This window comes from Electrona antarctica (genome assembly GCF_951216825.1).
Source record: "Electrona antarctica genome assembly, chromosome: 3".
NCBI classification, from domain to species: Eukaryota; Metazoa; Chordata; class Actinopteri; order Myctophiformes; family Myctophidae; genus Electrona; species Electrona antarctica.
The window spans coordinates 27285961-27305427 of NC_136808.1; the positions used below are offsets into that span (position 1 = coordinate 27285961).

Genomic DNA, 19467 nt, shown 5'->3' on the forward strand with positions numbered 1-19467 from the left:
AAGCACCATTAAGTAACTATTTTGGTGTTCCAGCACCACCACCTCCAAAGAGACGCCAAACGGAACCACCACCTGAACCGCACAGAAAACGTGTGTTTGCGGAAAAGTGGTTGGATGATGTCGGCTGGCTCCAAACTAACCGAAATGTGGTGCAAAATATGCCGTGAGCATCCCAATCTGGCCGATAAAAACTGCACCTTTTATACAGGGACAAAGAATTTCAGTCACCCAGCTTTTGATAAGCACGAGAAAAGCAAAGAGCACGTCAACATAGTTGAAACAATTAATAACTCGCCCACTTGACAAGTGGCAGGACAAATGTAATGACGAACAACGTCAAGCACTGTGCAACATATTTCTGTTGGCCTTTCACAAAGCGAAACATGCACGGCCCATTAGTTCATTTGAAGAGGACATTCCACTGTTCAAGAGGCTTGGAGTTAACGTTGGAAGTGCCTATCATTCACGCAAAGGGGGGTCCCGCATCATGCAAACCATTGCACAGACAATCAGCTCAGAACTGTGTGAAAAGTTAAAAGCAGCTGAATTTTGGGGACTGCTCTTTGACGGATCAGAAGACATCAACAAAGTGGAGCAGGAGATTGTGTACATTGTGTCGGTGTCTAGCAATGGAGAGTTTAACTCAGATTTCCTTGGATTAATTAATCTGGGAGCAAAGCGATCGGCACAGGACATCGTGGATGGACTTGTGCAGCTATTCCAGGAATGTGGTTTAGCGGATGAGTGGAAGACGAAGTTGGTCTCGGTGTGCTCAGACGGGGCAGCTGTCAACGTGGGAGTATACAACCTAAAAAAAAAAAAAGCTAAGCTTTTATTTGCAGAAGGGGGGTGCAAAACGAACTGCAGCACTACAGAAATTGTGTGATGAGAATCGCATTGTCTGTGTAAAACTAGGAAAGTTTCACAACATTAGATGGTCTGCATGGAGACAGGCGACTCTGTTGAAAATATGGAGAATGTTGCCTGCCATTAAAATTCAACTGGCTACTAGTGATGACAGTGACCTAAAACATGTATGCACAGAGCGTTTTCACTGTTTCCTAGCCAACATGCTTGATACTGGGGAGATCTTACAGTCCCTCTCCCTCAAGTTCCAGCAAGATAGATTGTGTATTGGAGAATGCAAAGATGAGCTGATGGTAGCTGTTGGACAGCTGACACTTATGCGTGACAGTGATGAGGGCAAGTACAGGAAAGAGACTGTTGCACATGCTGATGCTGACAGGGACAAGATTGGTGTACTGAATGGTCTAATTCAGGAGTTTGAAGCCAGATATGAATCCCTCAAGGCAGGGGTGGGCAACTGGCGGCCCGGGGGCCACATGCGGCCCCCACCTTCACTTAATGTGGCCCTCAGGTTAATGTCAGAATGCTGATATAATATTGGTTTCAGCTGTTTACAATTCCACAACATGCAAACATGACCCGCTTTAATTACAAATTTTAATTTTCAGGATTCCAATTCAAAAAGAGCAAAAAATAATTCAAGATTTCAATTTGAATATAGCAAAAATAGCTGATCTACAAGCTCAAAACGCGTCGCAGCGCGACGCGTAATATATGGCCCTAGGGAGTGAGTGTGGAAATATAGTGGCCCTCTCCATCGTCAAAGTTGCCCACCCCTGCCTCAAGGCATGTGACCAATTTCTAATTTTTGATCCTTCAACTTGGCCTCATGAAATGAAAGATCTCCACAGTTTTGGCAACACAACACTCAGTAGCATCCTCCAGAATTATGAGGCCAGCATGTCTGTTGACGCAAGCAGGGAAACGTTTAGCAGCCTCCTCTGTGTATGACTTGGTCAAAATAGTGAAAACAAAAACTCCAGAGAATTACTCCAACATTCAGAAAGTCCTTGTGTTGTCCCTTACACTGCCCTTGAGCAGTGCTGCATGTGAGAGAGGATTTTCACACCTCAACATAATACAAAAACAAGTACAGATCCTGCCTGTCAGATTCTCGCCTGTCATCCCTGATGCACATCCACCTGTGTAAGATGACATCAGAGACTTTTGACCCAAAACCAGCTGTTGACTTGTGGATGGAAACAGCTGATCGCAGGCTCAACCAGGGGAAGAGGACTAGGCCTGCATCATCATCTGCCATGGTTGAAATTGAGGACAGTGATGACAGCAGTCAAGGGAGCAGTGATGATGATGATGGCCAGCTTGTAGCATAAATGTTTAGGTTGTAGCTTTAAGCAAACTGAGCTCAAGAGCAGTCAGTTGTTTCAGTGTTTACAGAATATTCAGTGCTCAAAGAGCAGTCAGTTGTTTCAGTGTGTTTAAATAACATTTTTCATTTTTCACTTGTTTCTTTTGTTTTGCATCCAACACCCTCACACTATATTTGCACACATCCACTCACCTACACTACTGATTCTACAGACTAACACACACCATAATTTGTTAATTCATCTTTATTTATGAATAAATATTGTTTTGCTATAAGTTATTCATGCATCCCTCTTTTATCCATCCGGCGAGACGGGTCGCCGCATTTTAGGAGCACCAAGTAACTCCTCCAGGTGCTCCTCTGAGTACTAGACCAAAAAAGTTGTGTGCACCCCTGGTTATAATGTGTTATAGATGTGATCTACGTGTCAGATTATCGACTAGTAACACGTCTGTTTCCCTATAGATGTGATCTACGTGTCGGCAGCGGGCAGCATGCTGTGCCAGATCATCAACTCGTTGCTGTTGCTGCCGGTGTGGGTGGCCAGGCCTCTGCTCAGCTTCCTGCTGGACCTGCTGCCTCCTCTGGACCGACTGAACAGACTGCTGCCCGCTGCCTCCCCGCTGGAGGACCAGGAGCTGCAGTGGCCTCTCCATGGTGACTCAGTCTCTCTTGGTCATTACCCCATTTAGGCCTGACATTGAAATTAAAAAAAAAAATTCTTCTAAATCATGACAGTCTTCTGAAATACCTATGTTTCTATATCAGTGGTGCTCAATATTTCATGTCAAGGACCCCACAAATTATATGTAATTGGGCCGCCGACCCCCCCATCTGAAAATATGTTGTTCCTAGGGACCCTCACAGAAAGATTTGAGTTAAAAACGTTGACTCTGTAACAATATATATTCAAAGATTTGAGACACATTTTCACGATTTTTTAAAAAGCTTGTAGATCTGCTATTTTTCAACAGCTAAAGTATAACATAATGCTTAAAACACCAAACGGGGTTCCCGTCTAGAATGGGTTAAGCAGAGCGTGCAAGTACTGAAATTGGCTGCGTATGTCAGTGTTGTCCGTCGGCCAATAGGGGACCACCATTCTTGATGCCGTAACTTAAGATATGTGGGTAAGAATGGTGTTCCCTTATTGGCTGTTGATGGTGACGTAACTAAGGTACGCTTCAAGGTTGGTATAAGGTCAATAACGGGTCTGTTGTGATAGACTTTAGTTAGTAGCAGTACTTGCGCGCTCTGCTTGCGCACAAGTAGGCCATGTATGGCCTACTTGTGTGCAAGGCGCATGTTGGCCCCTCGACAGAGTGCATTTCTAGTTGTCAATGTTATTGCCCCCGGTCCGACGACAGCTAATCTCCGGCACCGCTGGAACGGAGCCACCAGGAGCTTATTTTAGCAAAAAAAACATTTTGTTATATTACTCCTACTGCAGATATTGTCCAAATATCATGCAAATCGGTACACAGCATCTATAAAGTCATGTGGATCTGTCCGATATTTGAGGGGCGTAGGCCCGTCCTATATACAGGTTTAATATTTGTTTTTAGTTCAATGTTTGCTTTAAAAACGCCATTGACAATGAAGGGAAAATGTATGTCATCTTGTCCATAACACAAACATTAAATGCCATTAACAATAAAGAGAATTTAATGTTTGTGTTGGCACCGTTTGTTTTACATCACCATGACATCACCTGATCAACATGAGTTAGACTTTAATATATTAGCGCCCCTCACTTCACACGGGTGTGATTTTTCATATTCCAGTGAAAAAAAGGTAGTCGACGAACATTTCTCGTCTTAGTTTTAGTCGACGAAATCAACACTGATACCATCTCGCAATGTGGCGATTTCTAGTTTGAATACTAGCTCAATTTGCTGGGCCCTGGCCCCTAATATGGTTAGACGACGCCTGGTGCTTTCTTGTCGTGCCTCATCAAACGTTGTCCGTCTCTCTCCCCCGCAGGAACCCCAGACTTTGTGGAGTCGTCCTTGTCGGGGGTGTCCCTGGCTCCGCCGGCCCTGTCCTGGGTGTGGCTGGTGGACCTGGAGAGGACGGCAGCCCTGCTGGTGGGTCGCTGCCTGGGGGGCATGCTCCAGGGAGCCCCCACCTCCCAGGAGGAACAGGACACGGCCTACTGGCTCAAAACACCCCTGTTCAGCAACGGCCTGGAGATGGAGATCCCACAGCTAGGTACAGTAGGTTTGGCAGTACTACTATTTAGATTTTTAGTTTTAGTCATAGTCTCTTGAATAGTTTTCATTTAAGTCTTAGTCACATTTTAGTCACCTGGAATGTTTTAGTGTTAGTTTAGTTAGTCGACTAAATATCATGAAATTTAAGTCGACTAAATCTACAGTTAATTTAGTCGACTAAAATGTATTTTGGCGGGCCTTGATGCCGTCGTAATGACTGATTTTACACTTGCTGAAAATAGCCGATCTTCAAGCTCACAACACGTCGCAGTTGCGAGTTGGTTACATATTTTCAGCATGTAACCAAGTGTAAAATGACTTACACTGGATCTCTTGTCCACTAGTCCCTTCCTAACATTTTAATGTAGTTTTTATTTGTTGATGAAATTGTAAATATATTTAGTCTTAGTTTTAGTCATCATAGCTTATTTTCTATTTAGTTTCGATTTAGTTTTCCTCAGTGAAAAAAGGTAGTCGCCGAACATTTCTCGTCTTAGTTTTAGTCGACGAAATCAACACTGGTGTGTGTGAACGTTTTCTTGCGGGCATCTTTCAGACAGCTGCATCAGCTCGTTCCTGGAGGCGGCGCTGTCGGGGAACGAGGAACAGAAGCCGTTGGATTGCACCCTGCATCCCGACGTGAGCGTCCTGGTGGAGCTGGCCCTGGGAACCACCAAGGAGCCTGGGAACAGTCTCTGGATCAACATGCAGGACTACGCCGTCAGCAAAGGTCTGTCTGTCCTGGAGGAGCTTGTCATGATTTTAGTTTTAGTCTTAGTCTTTGGAATGAAACTTCATTTCGTTTTAGTCATATTTTAGTCATCTGAAATGTTTTTAGTGTTAGTCTCGTTTTAATCGACTAAATATCGTACGATTTCAGTCGACTAAATCTACAGTTGTTTTTTTGTCGACAAGAATGCATTTTTTGCGGGCCTTGATGGAGGTGTGATGGCAGATTTTACACTTGGTTGCGTGCTGAAAATAGCAGATCTACAAGCTCACAACGCACCACGCTGTGAGCTTGTAGATCTGCTATTTTCAGAATGCAACAGCCCGAGGGCAACCAAGCATAAAATGATCTCTTCTCCTGTAGTCTCTCTGTAACATTTTAGTCTAGTTTTTGTTCTGTTCTGTATTCTGTTGTCAGTAAAATAAGGTAGTTGGCGAACATGTTTTCGTCATAGTTTTAGTTGACGAAATCGACACTGTACAGTATTCGGAAAAGACCAGATCTTCAAGCTTATCAACAGTTCTATCCTGTATGTAAGAGATAAAGTGCTGCCTAACCCGTCCTGCTGCGTGTCTCGTTCCAGACTGGGACAACGCGTCTCTCAGCAACGAGTCCCTGTTGGACACCGTGTCCAGATTCGTCCTTGCAGCTTTACTGAAGCACACAGGTCTGCTGGTCCAAGCCTGTGGAGAGGGAAGGTACTGCAGTTAAACAGACCCACAAGGCTCCATTTGGAACCTTATGGTGGTTCACAGATCCTAGGCTGAGAACCAGTGGCATACAGTAGTACATATTTCAAATGGTCAGACATGCAAAAGTGTAGCTTTTCGGCGAAAATCGCTGTTCTGATTCCATATATGGCACCTGTGTGATTCGTGCAAATCCGTAAAAAAAATGTTGGCGGGGGGGTGAGGTAGTCGTGCATGTGGATCTCTGGGTGTGGTGGAGCCCAGAGCATGTGGATCTCTGGGTGTGGTGGAGCCCAGAGCATGTGGATCTCTGGGTGTGGTGGAGCCCAGAGCACTCGTTCTGACGGACTCACGGACCGTACTGATATGCTGCCTGCATCTGCATGCATGAACGGATTAACACCCACGAGGGCCCAGGGGCCAGTATGTTTTGGGGGCCTCCCTCCATAGCGTGCTCCATCTTTTTGACAAAAAAAAAGTCCTATCTGATTGACAGCCCATACATCCACACAGAAAAGTCCTATCTGATTGACAGCCCATACATCCACACAGAAAAGTCCTATCTGATTGACAACCCATACATCCACACAGAAAAGTCCTATCTGATTGACAACCCATACATCCACACAGAAAAGTCCTATCTGATTGACAACCCATACATCCACACAGAAAGGTCCTATCTGATTGACAACCCATACATCCACACAGAAAAGTCCTATCTGATTGACAACCCATACATCCACACAGAAAAGTCCTATCTGATTGACAACCCATACATCCACACAGAAAAGTCCTATCTGATTGACAACCCATACATCCACACAGAAAAGTCCTATCTGATTGACAACCCATACATCCACACAGAAAAGTCCTATCTGATTGACAACCCATACATCCACACAGAAAAGTCCTATCTGATTGACAGCCCATACATCCAAACAGAAAAGTCCTATATCTGATTGACAACCCATACATCCACACAGAAAAGTCCTATCTGATTGACAGCCCATACATCCACACAGAAAAGTCCTATCTGATTGACAGCCCATACATCCACACAGAAAAGTCCTATCTGATTGACAACCCATACATCCACACAGAAAAGTCCTATCTGATTGACAGCCCATACATCCACACAGAAAAGTCCTATCTGATTGACAACCCATACATCCACACAGAAAAGTCCTATCTGATTGACAACCCATACATCCACACAGAAAAGTCCTATCTGATTGACAGCCCATACATCCACACAGAAAAGTCCTATCTGATTGACAGCCCATACATCCACACAGAAAAGTCCTATCTGATTGACAACCCATACATCCACACAGAAAAGTCCTATCTGATTGACAGCCCATACATCCACACAGAAAAGTCCTATCTGATTGACAGCCCATACATCCACACAGAAAAGTCCTATCTGATTGACAGCCCATACATCCACACAGAAAAGTCCTATCTGATTGCATTAAAACGACCTTAAACAACATTAAACTCAATTTGCTACTCGATTTGCCACTCGATTTGCCATTCACTGTATGCATGCGCATACCCTCTGTTCTCGTGACTTTATGCATGCGCACCTCTGTTCTCGTGACTTTATGCATGCGCATACCCTCTGTTCTCGTGACTTTATGCATGCGCATACCCTCTGTTCTCGTGACTTTATGCATGCGCATACCCTCTGTTCTCGTGACTTTATGCATGCGCATACCCTCTGTTCTCGTGACTTTATGCATGCGCATACCCTCTGTTCTCGTGACTTTATGCATGCGCATACCCTCTGTTCTCGTGACTTTATGCATGCGCACCTCTGTTCTCGTGACTTTATGCATGCGCATACCCTCTGTTCTCGTGACTTTATGCATGCGCATACCCTCTGTTCTCGTGACTTTATGCATGTGCATACCCTCTGTTCTCGTGACTTTATGCATGCGCATACCCTCTGTTCTCGTGACTTTATGCATGCGCATACCCTCTGTTCTCGTGACTTTATGCATGCGCATACCCTCTGTTCTCGTGACTTTATGCATGCGCATACCCTCTGTTCTCGTGACTTTATGCATGCGCACCTCTGTTCTCGTGACTTTATGCATGCGCATACCCTCTGTTCTCGTTACTTTATGCATGCGCATACCCTCTGTTCTCGTGACTTTATGCATGCGCATACCCTCTGTTCTCGTGACTTTATGCATGCGCATACCCTCTGTTCTCGTGACTTTATGCATGCGCACCTCTGTTCTCGTGACTTTATGCATGCGCATACCCTCTGTTCTCGTGACTTTATGCATGCGCACCTCTGTTCTCGTGACTTTATGCATACCCTCTGTTCTCGTGACTTTATGCATGCGCATACCCTCTGTTCTCGTGACTTTATGCATGCGCACCTCTGTTCTCGTGACTTTATGCATACCCTCTGTTCTCGTGACTTTATGCATGCGCACCTCTGTTCTCGTGACTTTATGCATACCCTCTGTTCTCGTGACTTTATGCATGCGCATACCCTCTGTTCTCGTTACTTTATGTGAAAATTGCCGACAATTTGGGAGGATTAAATGTGATCTATCTATGCATCTATGCTCTCACACTAGCCGGGGGCGGGGGCTGACTTGCTCCCACATTGAAAGTGAAAGCATTTTTCTGCTATAAGATTTGTACTGATTTATTAAATAATCATCTGTCATTTTATTCTATGATCTCATCAGGGAATTAATGTTAATATCCTTATCAATACTGAGAGTGATATAGTTGTACTGATGACTCTCAGTGGTTTTTACCGGCCAATGGTTTGGTGACAAAGTGCTGGGCCCGAGTTCATGAGGTTATGATTACATCATTGTAATGGTCATTGTGAGCAGTTCATCCTATAGACTCCTAACATTGTAATGGTCATTGTGAGCAGTTCATCCTATAGACTCCTAACATTGTAATGGCCATTGTGAGCAGTTCATCCTATAGACTCCTAACATTGTAATGGTCATTGTGAGCAGTTCATCCTATAGAACAATGTAATGGTCATTGTGAACAGTTCATCCTATAGACTCCTAACATTGTAATGGTCATTGTGAGCAGTTCATCCTATTCAGTATTTAAGTCCGACGTCATTTTGTAGTGCTACGTTACGTCCGGGTCCAAGTGGCACCAGCTCCCGTCCGCATCTCATTATAAATAGAATATCTAAACGCGTGAAACTTTTTACAATGACGTTATTTTTCAGAAAGGAAGCCATTGAGGGTTAAAATGGGTCTTAATGCTTCCAACTCGAGTAGAATTATTAATGTTTTGTACAAGTTTCCATGACAAAAAAATATATGATGTGGAGACAATAAAGACTATTATTATCATTATTATTGAAGGTGGTAACAGTCCATTTGCTCAGTAAAATATTTCGGGGGCATATTTAGAATGTTTGCAGGGTTGAGTATGTTGAATCTAGTTTGCATTAATGAGGATTTAGTTGACACAATGAAATAAAATGGCGATAGTATTCCGTGTGGTGCAGACGGCCTGTCACAGCCAGATTTGGGAGAGCAGCGCAGCTTTGTTGTTGCGAGGAAAGCGGTAAAATGAGACTTTCGTGGTTGTTTTCGTCTGAGATTTAGTCAGACGGAGCGTCACAGTATAACTCTATGGGGACACAAAAAACTCTATGGGGACACAAAAGTAGGACCCGGAAGTATCTCACGTGCTCGCGCTCACGTCACAGCTAAAATACTGAATAGACTCCTAACATTGTAATGGTCATTGTGAGCAGTTCATCCTATAGACTCCTAACATTGTAATGGTCATTGTGAGCAGTTCATCCTATAGACTCCTAACATTGTAATGGTCATTGTGAGCAGTTCATCCTATAGACTCCTAACATTGTAATGGTCATTGTGAGCAGTTCATCCTATAGACTCCTAACATTGTAATGGTCATTGTGAGCAGTTCATCCTATAGACTCCTAACATTGTAATGGTCATTGTGAGCAGTTCATCCTATAGACTCCTAACATTGTTTGGTATTTCAGGTACCAGCCATGCAAGTCCCTGGCGGAGGTCTACAGAAGTGTGTACAAGGTGCGCAACCGTCTGCTGGCCTGCAAGAACATGGACTTCATCCAGACTCGTTCCTCCTCGCGGGAGAGGAGGGTGAGGAAACACACTCCACACACTGACCCCTCCTCACGGGAGAGGAGGGTGAGGAAACACACTCCACACACTGACCCCTCCTCGCGGGAGAGGAGGTTGAGGAAACACACTCCACACACTGACCTTCAGCATTTTCTTTTGTTTGTACACAATTTCATAAGCTCAACCTAATGTCTGCATTGTCAACAAGTGTCAAGCAAGGGTCCATATTTAAAGCTGTATTCTGTTTTTGTGTTTTTATTAATGTGTGCATCAGGGCTTTAAGCAACTAGTCGACTTCAACTAGTCGACTAGTAAATCCACTAGTCGACCTTGCTGGTACTAGTTGATAAGAAGGGGAAAAAAGTGTTTTTTTGTTTTGTTTTTTTCTCCCGTTTTTGTAGGCCTCAAGATCAGCTAGAATGCTACATTATAGTCACCAATGTACACAGTTTTTAAATGTACAAATATCATACAAAAATTAAATAAAATAAAAAAAATCTTTAATTTTTCTTTTACATAATAGTTAGTTAAACAACTAGTCGACTAGTCAACTAGAAGTGAAAGCCCTACTGTGCATATCAATTCAAAAAATATAATAAAAACTGTTGAAAATGGGGAAATTTTATACAGTTGGAGTGGGCACAGCATTTAGTAAACCACTATGTCACATTGCATTGTTATATATGTTATACAGGGGCCTTTTTGGAACAAATGGCAGCACCTTTTCTCAGGACTATTTAAATAGTATACAGTATACTCAGATGTAAGATGTTTAAAGATAGCAGCTCTGTTTACATGTGCAGTAGGTCTACTTGGTACAGATAGTAGTCCTTAGGGTGCTTGTATTCCATTGGCTAAGTTACCACCTTTTGTCATAATTATGCATATCGTGCTCAGATCTCGGACAACCAGGACTCCCTGGAGATGGACCCCCAGGAGCACTCATTCACGCGCACCATCGACGAGGAGGCGGAGCTGGAGGAGAGGGCCGACCGCGAGAGAGAGGAGGGCAACCCGGAGCAGGACGACGATGACGACGACCACGAAGTCATGACCGCTGGCAGTAAGTGGTGCTCGTTGCTCTGAAGTCATGACCGCTGGCAGTAAGTGGTGCACGTTGCTCTGAAGTCATGACCGCTGGGAGTACGTGGTGCACGTTGCTCTGAAGTCATGACCGCTGGCAGTAAGTGGTGCACGTTGCTCTGAAGTCATGACCGCTGGCAGTAAGTGGTGCACGTTGCTCTGAAGTCATGACCGCTGGTAGTAAGTGGTGCACGTTGCTCTGCCCGTTGGGAGTAAGTGGTGCATGTTGCTCTGAAGTCAGATATGACCCTGCAAATAATCGGATATCGGTCATAATTTCATAATCGTGCACCCCTACTGTAGATACAATATAATATCGCCTTTACATGTCTGATTAGTGGTATATGGATTTCATGCTTTCAGATTGAGCTGTGTGTGTGTGTGTGTGTGTGTGTGTGTGTGTGTGTGTGTGTGTGTGTGTGTGTGTGTGTGTGTGTGTGTGTGTGTGTGTGTGTGTGTGTGTGTGTGTGTGTGTGTGTGTGTGTGTGTGTGTGTGTGGTTCCGTCCTCTAATGACATCATGGCTGAAAGTAATTACAAATCAGGACTCGACGCATAACTGCAAACACCAATGTCCAAAAAAAACAAAAAAAGGTAAAATAACAGCCGATATATCAACGGTCAGACCTTTATATATTATGACTGGCTCTAATCTGAGCAGGAACTGAACATGGAGTTATGGTCAGAGTTACTACAAAGATGTCGGCAGGAAAACCACAGTAAGTTTTCCCGACATGTGTCGCTCGAGTGCGACTCATCACAACCCACAACAAGGTAGTGGTTGCCAAACCTTTTCATGTCAGGGACCCAAACGTTTTAGAGAAGGAGGAGAGACCCACACACCGCCACTTGCTGGTTCAAGAGGTTTATTTTGATAAGAGTCGTAGCAACGTTTCGGCCTTTCGGCCTTCTTCAGGCATTCAGATGCCGGGTGTGCGGAAGTCATCTCTCGAATATGTCAAGGACCCCCAAATTGACACTAATTAGCCCCGCGGACCCCCCATTTGAAAAATATATGACAGGGACCTCACCCCCCATAAGAGAAGATTTTTACAGCTCTAGCAGTGATTTTCAACCATTTTAATTTAACAGTAACAGAAACAGACCCATAAGGGTCCATTTGGTTCCAAACTATCATTTAGCTGGAGACCCCCTGGAACTCCCTCAAGGACCACTGGGGGTCCCCGGACCCCACTTTGGGAGCCACATGGTTTCGGTGTGGTGTTTAATGGATGCAGCAGCTTGCACTCTAACCAAACGCCATTGTCTTGTTTGTGTGTGTCTGTGTCTGTCTGTGTGTGTGTGTCTTTATGTTCCTTTGTGCTGCGTGTGTGTTTGTGTGTGTGTGTGTGTGTGCGCGCATGTGTATGTGCCGTGTTGCACAACACAGAAATTTTCCAATGTTTCCTCTCAGCACGGGATGCGTCTCGCAGCCGAGAGCGCGAGCGGGCCAACAGCAGCAGCCTGGGCCATGGCGCCGCGTCCCGCAGCGGATCGGGAGGAGGAGAGAGGGGTGGGTGATATGGACACGATACAATATCACCAGCAGGGTTGTTTTCCTCGACTAAAACTATGACAAAATATGTTCGTCGACCTTTTTTTCACTGACGAAAACTAAATGGAATTATGGAAACTAAATGAAAACTAAGCTATGATGACAAAAACTAAGACTAAATATATTGACAATGCCGTCAACAAATGAGACAACATGTAGTCCAGGAAATAAGTGAGCCCAGTGTCCATGACATCATGGAGCCCATGGACACTTTGAAATACTGAAATATCTAAAAACACAAATTACCCACATAAAAACCCCAGGAAAGTGTTTCTTGTCTCCCAAACATTTTTAAAATAAGATCTGGTTGCAAAAGGGGTCAGGTGGCCCTTTAACTATAAACTGCGTTTTGGGACGCAAAATGCACCCTATTTTAATCTCTGCACCCCCCCCCCCCCCCTAGGCGGAGGAGAGGAAGAACCCGCTCTGCAGTCCCAGCAGCAGGAGAGGCGAGGCAGCGCAGGTCTCCTCCCGGAGGGCCAGGACCTGTACACGGCAGCCTGTAACTCTGTCATCCACCGCTGTGCGCTGCTGGTCCTGGGGGTGAGCCCCGTCCTGGAGGAGCTGGCCAAGCAGGACGACGAGGTGGGGGGTCTGCTGGCCCAGTCCGTCAGCGGAGGAGGGGGGGGCACGCACGAAGCTCTGAGTTTCATGACCAGGTATACAGAACGGTCCATTCAGGACGGGGAGAGAACCCCCTTTTGAGTGTTAACTAGAAAAAGTGCCCTTCTGGGCACAGGTCTCCACCAGGAGGATAGGACTGTGTGAGATGTTTGGCAAAATGTTTAGGATTAATATAAACATGTTTTTGAAGCATTTTGTTCCAAAAATGTGTTTTGCAAAAATCAACCTGTTGGTGGCGCTATAACAGGCCAATGTGAAAAGGGTGGGATATATTCCTCAGCCTAGTAAGAAAATGTGTGAAAGATTTCACGTAAATTGCATGCTGCGTTCATGATTTGAGGCTTTTGTTCAAAACGGGGCAATCTTGCAAACTGTGAAAGCCAATTATAGCCAATTAGGATGGAATATGAAATATCGGACAGATCCGACTTGAGCACATGACCATAGAGATACTGTGTAACGATTTGTGAGATTTTTGGACAGAATCTGGAGGAGTAATATCAAAAAATGTGTTTTACAAAAGTCGGCCTCCTGGTGGCGCTATAAAAGGCAGATGCGGAAAATGCAGGTCAAAGGTTTGTCCTTGGCCTCTAGGGAGTGTGCATGCAACGTATCACGCAGATCGGTGCAGTTTTAGGTAAAGAATGTGAAAAGCTGCCTCATGGTGGCGCTATAACAGGCCGTTCTGGAAAATGTGGGGCAGAGGTTCATCGTTGGCATCCAGGGAGTGTGTGTGCAAAGTTTGGCATTGATCGGGCCAACGGTGCCGGAGATTAGCTGATAACGGACGGACGGAAGGACGGACGGAAGGACACACACACACACGGACGGAGTGCAAAACATACTCTCTCCCCATGCCTTCGGCCTGGTGGAGACAATTAAGCATCATGGTTATACTTTAAGCTGTACTTTGAGCTTGCAGATCTACAAGCTCATAGCGCGGCACTCGGTGCCGCGCTATGAGCTTGTAGATCTGCTATTTTTTTGAAAAAATCGTGACAATGTGACGCAAATCTTTGAATATACATTCTTTCAGAACCGACGTTTTTTAACTCATATCTTTGCATCTTGGGTGGGGGGGTGGGGGGACACACCAACATTTGGTGTCCAAAATGCGGAAGTGCAAACGAGCGTTCAATTTTAAAGCCCAGATGCACAGGGTTTCCTCGTCATAACTCCACGGGTCCGCCTGCAGTCCCCACTCTTACCACTAAGGGCCGAGCGCCTCAACGTTGGAGAGCCTCACTGGGGGGCTTGGGCTATAGTTCCAAACATTGGAACTATCCCATTGAGATAGAATGGGAGTCAACGCTAGTGTCGCCACTCTATAGTAGATTACTCTGGGGCTCACCCACCACCATGTTTGACCCCCTTTTTATAGTACTACAGGTTTATCTGAACACTGACCTATTTATATATGCGTCACTGCTGCGTTCCTATATAGAATGACCCAGTTTCACTCAACACAATCGCTCGCACGCACGCACGCACGCACGCACGCACGCACGCACGCACGCACGCACGCACGCACAGTGCTGTGAGATCACATACTGTACAGTACATGGACTCAGTGATGGGTGGGTCTCATAACACCGTTTTTGGTCAAGAAAAGACTGTTTGAAAAAATACTAATCGTAGAGCCAATGACACCACGGGTCAACACACTCAAACAGTTGTCTATTTTTAGTTGTTGTCAAAGCAGGTCAATCACCCTCTGACCGTCAACCGTCAAAATTGTTTTATCACCTTTCAGCCCAATTACTCTATTTTGGGCACAGGTGAAATTGAGTCCAAAGATTATAATTACTAAACAAACAAAGAAACAAACAAATAATCAAAGCTTTTCAAACTAAATGTGACCAACCGTGAATGGGAGAAAGTCATTGGATTTTAAATGTCACGGTGCTGGGAGATTAACGTGTGTGTGTGTGTGTGTGTGTGTGTGTGTGCGTGTGTGCGTGCGTGCGTGCGTGTAGGAGTGAGAGTCTCAGTGCAGAGAGTCGCTCTGCACAGAGCAGCTCCAGTTACAGACTGATGAAATCCAGGAGTGAATCCGACCTCTCCCAACCTGAGTCTGATGAAGAGGGTTACGCTCTGGTACAGTGCATCTTACGGCTTACGCACACACACATCTTACGCACACGCACGCACACACCCACACACACAGACACAGACACACACACAGACACACACACAGACACACACACACACACACACAGTACACCAGTGTTGTTTTTGGCAGCACATTTTAGTTTTAGTCATAGTCGCTTGAATAGTTTTCATTTACTTTTAGTCACATTTTAGTCACCTGGAATGTTTTAGTGTTAGTCTATTTTTTTTTAGATTTTAGTCGACTAAATCGACTGATTTTACACTTGCTGAAAATAGCCGATCTACAAGCACACAACGCTGCAACGCGTTGTGAGCTTGTAGATCGGCTATTTTCAGCATGCAACTAATTGTAAAATTACTTATACTGGATCTCTTGTCCACTAGTCCCTTCCTAACATTTTAGTCTAGTTTTTATTTGTTGATGAAATTGTCAGTATATTTAGTCTTAGTTTTAGTCATCATAGCTTAGTTTTCATTTAGTTTCCATTTAGTTTTCGTCAGTGAAAAAAGGTAGTCGACGAAAATTTTTCGTCTTGGTTTTAGTCGACGAAAACAACACACACACACACACACACACACACGCATAGAAACGTGTACGCACGCAAGCACGCACGCACACACACAGGCCAAAGCAACTGTTTTAGATGCTGCCACGTGGGAAATAGCTGACAACAAAGACTAAGATGAGATACAAAATAAGAAGCCTTTATCAGCAATTATCCAGACCATCTAGACTCGGAGAGTGGCGTCATTGAGGAGGCAGAAAACAGCGCTCAAGCAATTTCATGCAGCCTTGGAGTGTGTATGCGACAAGCTGGAGTTTTAAATTCATTGTTTTCAACGAGGGCGGCGCAAATATCAGCAAATTTAGGCATGTTGTGCAAAAGTCCGGGGTCTGGGTTAACACTTCCGCATTGCGGCCTTTCAGGGCTTAGGATGCACTCACATTGGCTTAGGCGCCGTTTCAGACTCGTGTTCAGCCAATCGTGACTATAGGTCCTCAAAGCCAACCCGAGAGAAAATAGGCCAGGCTTCACTTGGCAAAAAAACAAAAGGATATTATGTACAATAAAGTCTATTAATGTGCAATAAGGCATAGCCATTTCCTGCAGAAAACACTTGTAAACCTAATATTTTATACTAAAGCAGTAGTAGCCACTCACAGTATAGTAGTCACGTCAACGCAACACAAACTGCAAGATTAACCTGTATCTTCTGTTCATTCTTTCTACCTTTTTGATCTGTTTCAGAGTGGGAGGAGAAATGTGGATCTGGACTTGGCGTTTTCTCATAAAAAGCGAGGTAACGGACGGTCTCTACCACCTGTTGTCCCGTAACGCAGTGGTTCCCAAAGTGGGGTCCGGGGACCCCTAGGGGTCCTTGAGAGAGTTCCAGGGGTTCCCCAGCTAAATGATAGTTAGGAACCTAACGGACCCTAACAGGTCTGTTTGGTTCCATTTGTACACTCTCAGAGTAAAATTAACATTGATTTTACAATATAATTTGGGGTCCCAGAGATAGAAATGCCATTAAATGGGGGTCCGTAGACTAATGCATGTCAAACTGGGGGGTCCTTGAAATGAAACGGGTTGAGAATCACTGCTAGAGCCGTAAACATCTTCTCTTATTGGGGGGTCCCTGGCACATCTTTTCAAACGGGGGTACGGCAGGGTAATTGATGTCAATTTGGGGGTCTTTGACATGAAAAAGTTTGGGAACCACTGCTGTAACGTCTATCATTGCAAGTAATAAGGACAGAAAGTGAAGCTCCTTGCCCCTGTGTCATTGGTTGCTCTGTCTCTCTGTCTTCTGGTTTGCCGTGTGGATTGTGGATTATAGTATATTTGCTCCTTTTGGGGCAGTTGAGCCCCAAAAACCAGAGGAGCTCCAAGCAAGTAAACGATGGCATGTTTCTTCCTCTTGTGTAAAAACAAAACGCAGTAGAACTCAGCTCACATCTCCGTGGCTGTAGCACTTCATTCATCTCTCACACGGAACAACCTATATGAATATGAGCCTCCCAAAACCCTCTAGGATGCCCCACGTTCCAACAATACTTTCACTGCATTACAAGCAAAAAAGGGGAGACCACCGAAGGCATTCTCATGCTCACTGCGCTGCAAACGGATTCCCTTTTCTGCTTGGGATGTTCTGTGTATATTAGCTTCTAAAATGATGACACATTTCCTCCTAAAAGCAATCTACTCGCTAGAACACTTACTGTATGTTAACCTAATTGCACTTCATTGGCCTCATCGATACAGCCAGATACTGTAAACTTAGGTGGTTTCAATCACCAGCCCTGCTTAACCATTTCACCATTGAAAGCAAGTCTTTAATGGCTGATCAAAGCTTGTGGCAGCATGATACTGTCAGTACTAGGCTCTTGGATGAAAGAGTAGTTTAATGGCATTGCATTGAAATGCCTCTTTAAGTGCTTACTTAACAAGCCATGTTGACCATCCACTAGGGCTGGGCTATTAACCAAAATATATATGGAAACCCAAATTCAGAAGCAATAATCGAGAAGCAACTGTTTCTATATCATTTTATATATATTTTTCATAATATTTAAATTAATAGACACACATACATTCTAATATTTGTTTTTATAGTCTACTAAATTGATTAGTCTGAGCAACAACTTAACCACTATTTTATTGTGTGCTAAAATAGTGGAAATAGACGATCTACACGCTCACAACGCGATGCGATGCGTTGTGAGCTTTTAGATCTGTTGATTTCGAGTCATATCGCCCAGCCCTGCCACCACCACTACCATCCACACCTGATAGAGATCCACATTGTTTGTTTTCTATATGTTACTCTGAGAAGCCTCCTCTCCTCCTCGTGTTGCAGGCCTCCTCCGCAGCTCCCCGGACTCCCTGGCGGACGCGTGGTTCCGCGCCAAGCTGAGCCGCCAGCGGAGCTACGGCTCCGCCCACTCATACGAGGAGTCAGACCTGGACCTCAGCCGCTCGCTGGGCGTGCACGCCCTCATCGACAACATGGTCAGCTTCATCAGCGGCGACGTGGGCCTGGCGCCGGCCTTCAAGGAGCCCGAGGAGGGCATGTCCACCAGCCCCCAGGCCACCATACTGGCCATGGGGCAGCAGCAGAGCAGAGCCGAGGTAAGCATGTCTACCAGGCCACCATGCTGGCCATGGGGCAGCAGCAGAGCAGGGCCGAGGTAAGCATGTCTACCAGGCCACCATACTGGCCATGGGGCAGCAGCAGAGCAGGGCAGAGGTAAGCATGTCTACCAGGCCACCATGCTGGCCATGGGGCAGCAGCAGAGCAGGGCCGAGGTAAGCATGTCTACCAGGCCACCATGCTGGCCATGGGGCAGCAGCAGAGCAGGGCAGAGGTAAGCATGTCCACCAGGCCACCATGCTGGCCATGGGGCAGCAGCAGAGCAGGGCAGAGGTAAGCATGTCCACCAGGCCACCATACTGGCCATGGGGCAGCAGCAGAGCAGGGCAGAGGTAAGCATGTCTACCAGGCCACCATACTGGCCATGGGGCAGCAGCAGAGCAGGGCAGAGGTAAGCATGTCCACCAGGCCACCATACTGGCCATGGGGCAGCAGCAGAGGTAAGCAGGTCTACCAGGCCACCATGCTGGCCATGGGGCAGCAGCAGAGGTAAGCATGTCTACCAGGCCACCATGCTGGCCATGGGGCAGCAGCAGAGGTAAGCATGTCCACCAGGCCACCATACTGGCCATGGGGCAGCAGCAGAGCAGGGCAGAGGTAAGCATGTCCACCAGGCCACCATACTGGCCATGGGGCAGCAGCAGAGCAGAGCGGAGGTGAGTTCCATGTCCACCAGCCCCCAGGCCACCATACTGGCATCCATCTTGGAACGGACGAGGGGATAAAAATAAAGAGTTGTATAACGATCATCCGCACTCCATAGAGTCCCGTAATGGCTGCCATCTTTAGCGGAGTTTATCTCGGAATTGAAGCTCAGATGAGGTGATATGAGATGAAGTATGATCTTAGGATGTCCATAAAAACCTTTCCGGTTAGCATATTAGCGTGTTTCATGCTAGTTTAGGGCCGGATTGAGCGACGGACCAGGATGCGGCTAATACTTCCGTGTACACACGTCCTAGCACATTTGCATTGATCAAACAAGAGAAAAATA

General features: G+C 45.5%; 1 protein-coding gene across 6 annotated transcripts in view; it reads left to right on the forward strand.

The window, feature by feature from the left end:
• The window catches only part of herc1 (HECT and RLD domain containing E3 ubiquitin protein ligase family member 1), a 138916-nt gene that overhangs the window by 36887 nt on the left and 82562 nt on the right, over positions 1–19467 (forward strand). For 5 of the 6 annotated variants that reach the window (XM_079496111.1, XM_079496115.1, XM_079496112.1 and 2 more), the window contains exons 17-27: positions 2663–2854; positions 4181–4408; positions 4967–5140; positions 5724–5838; positions 9845–9965; positions 10845–11010; positions 12420–12542; positions 12988–13243; positions 15185–15305; positions 16571–16622; positions 18180–18451. In XM_079496111.1, coding sequence (XP_079352237.1) covers positions 2663–2854; positions 4181–4408; positions 4967–5140; positions 5724–5838; positions 9845–9965; positions 10845–11010; positions 12420–12542; positions 12988–13243; positions 15185–15305; positions 16571–16622; positions 18180–18451 — 1820 coding nt within the window. The remainder of the gene's footprint in view (positions 1–2662; positions 2855–4180; positions 4409–4966; positions 5141–5723; positions 5839–9844; positions 9966–10844; positions 11011–12419; positions 12543–12987; positions 13244–15184; positions 15306–16570; positions 16623–18179; positions 18452–19467) is intronic. The other variant, XM_079496113.1, reaches the window with a different exon arrangement.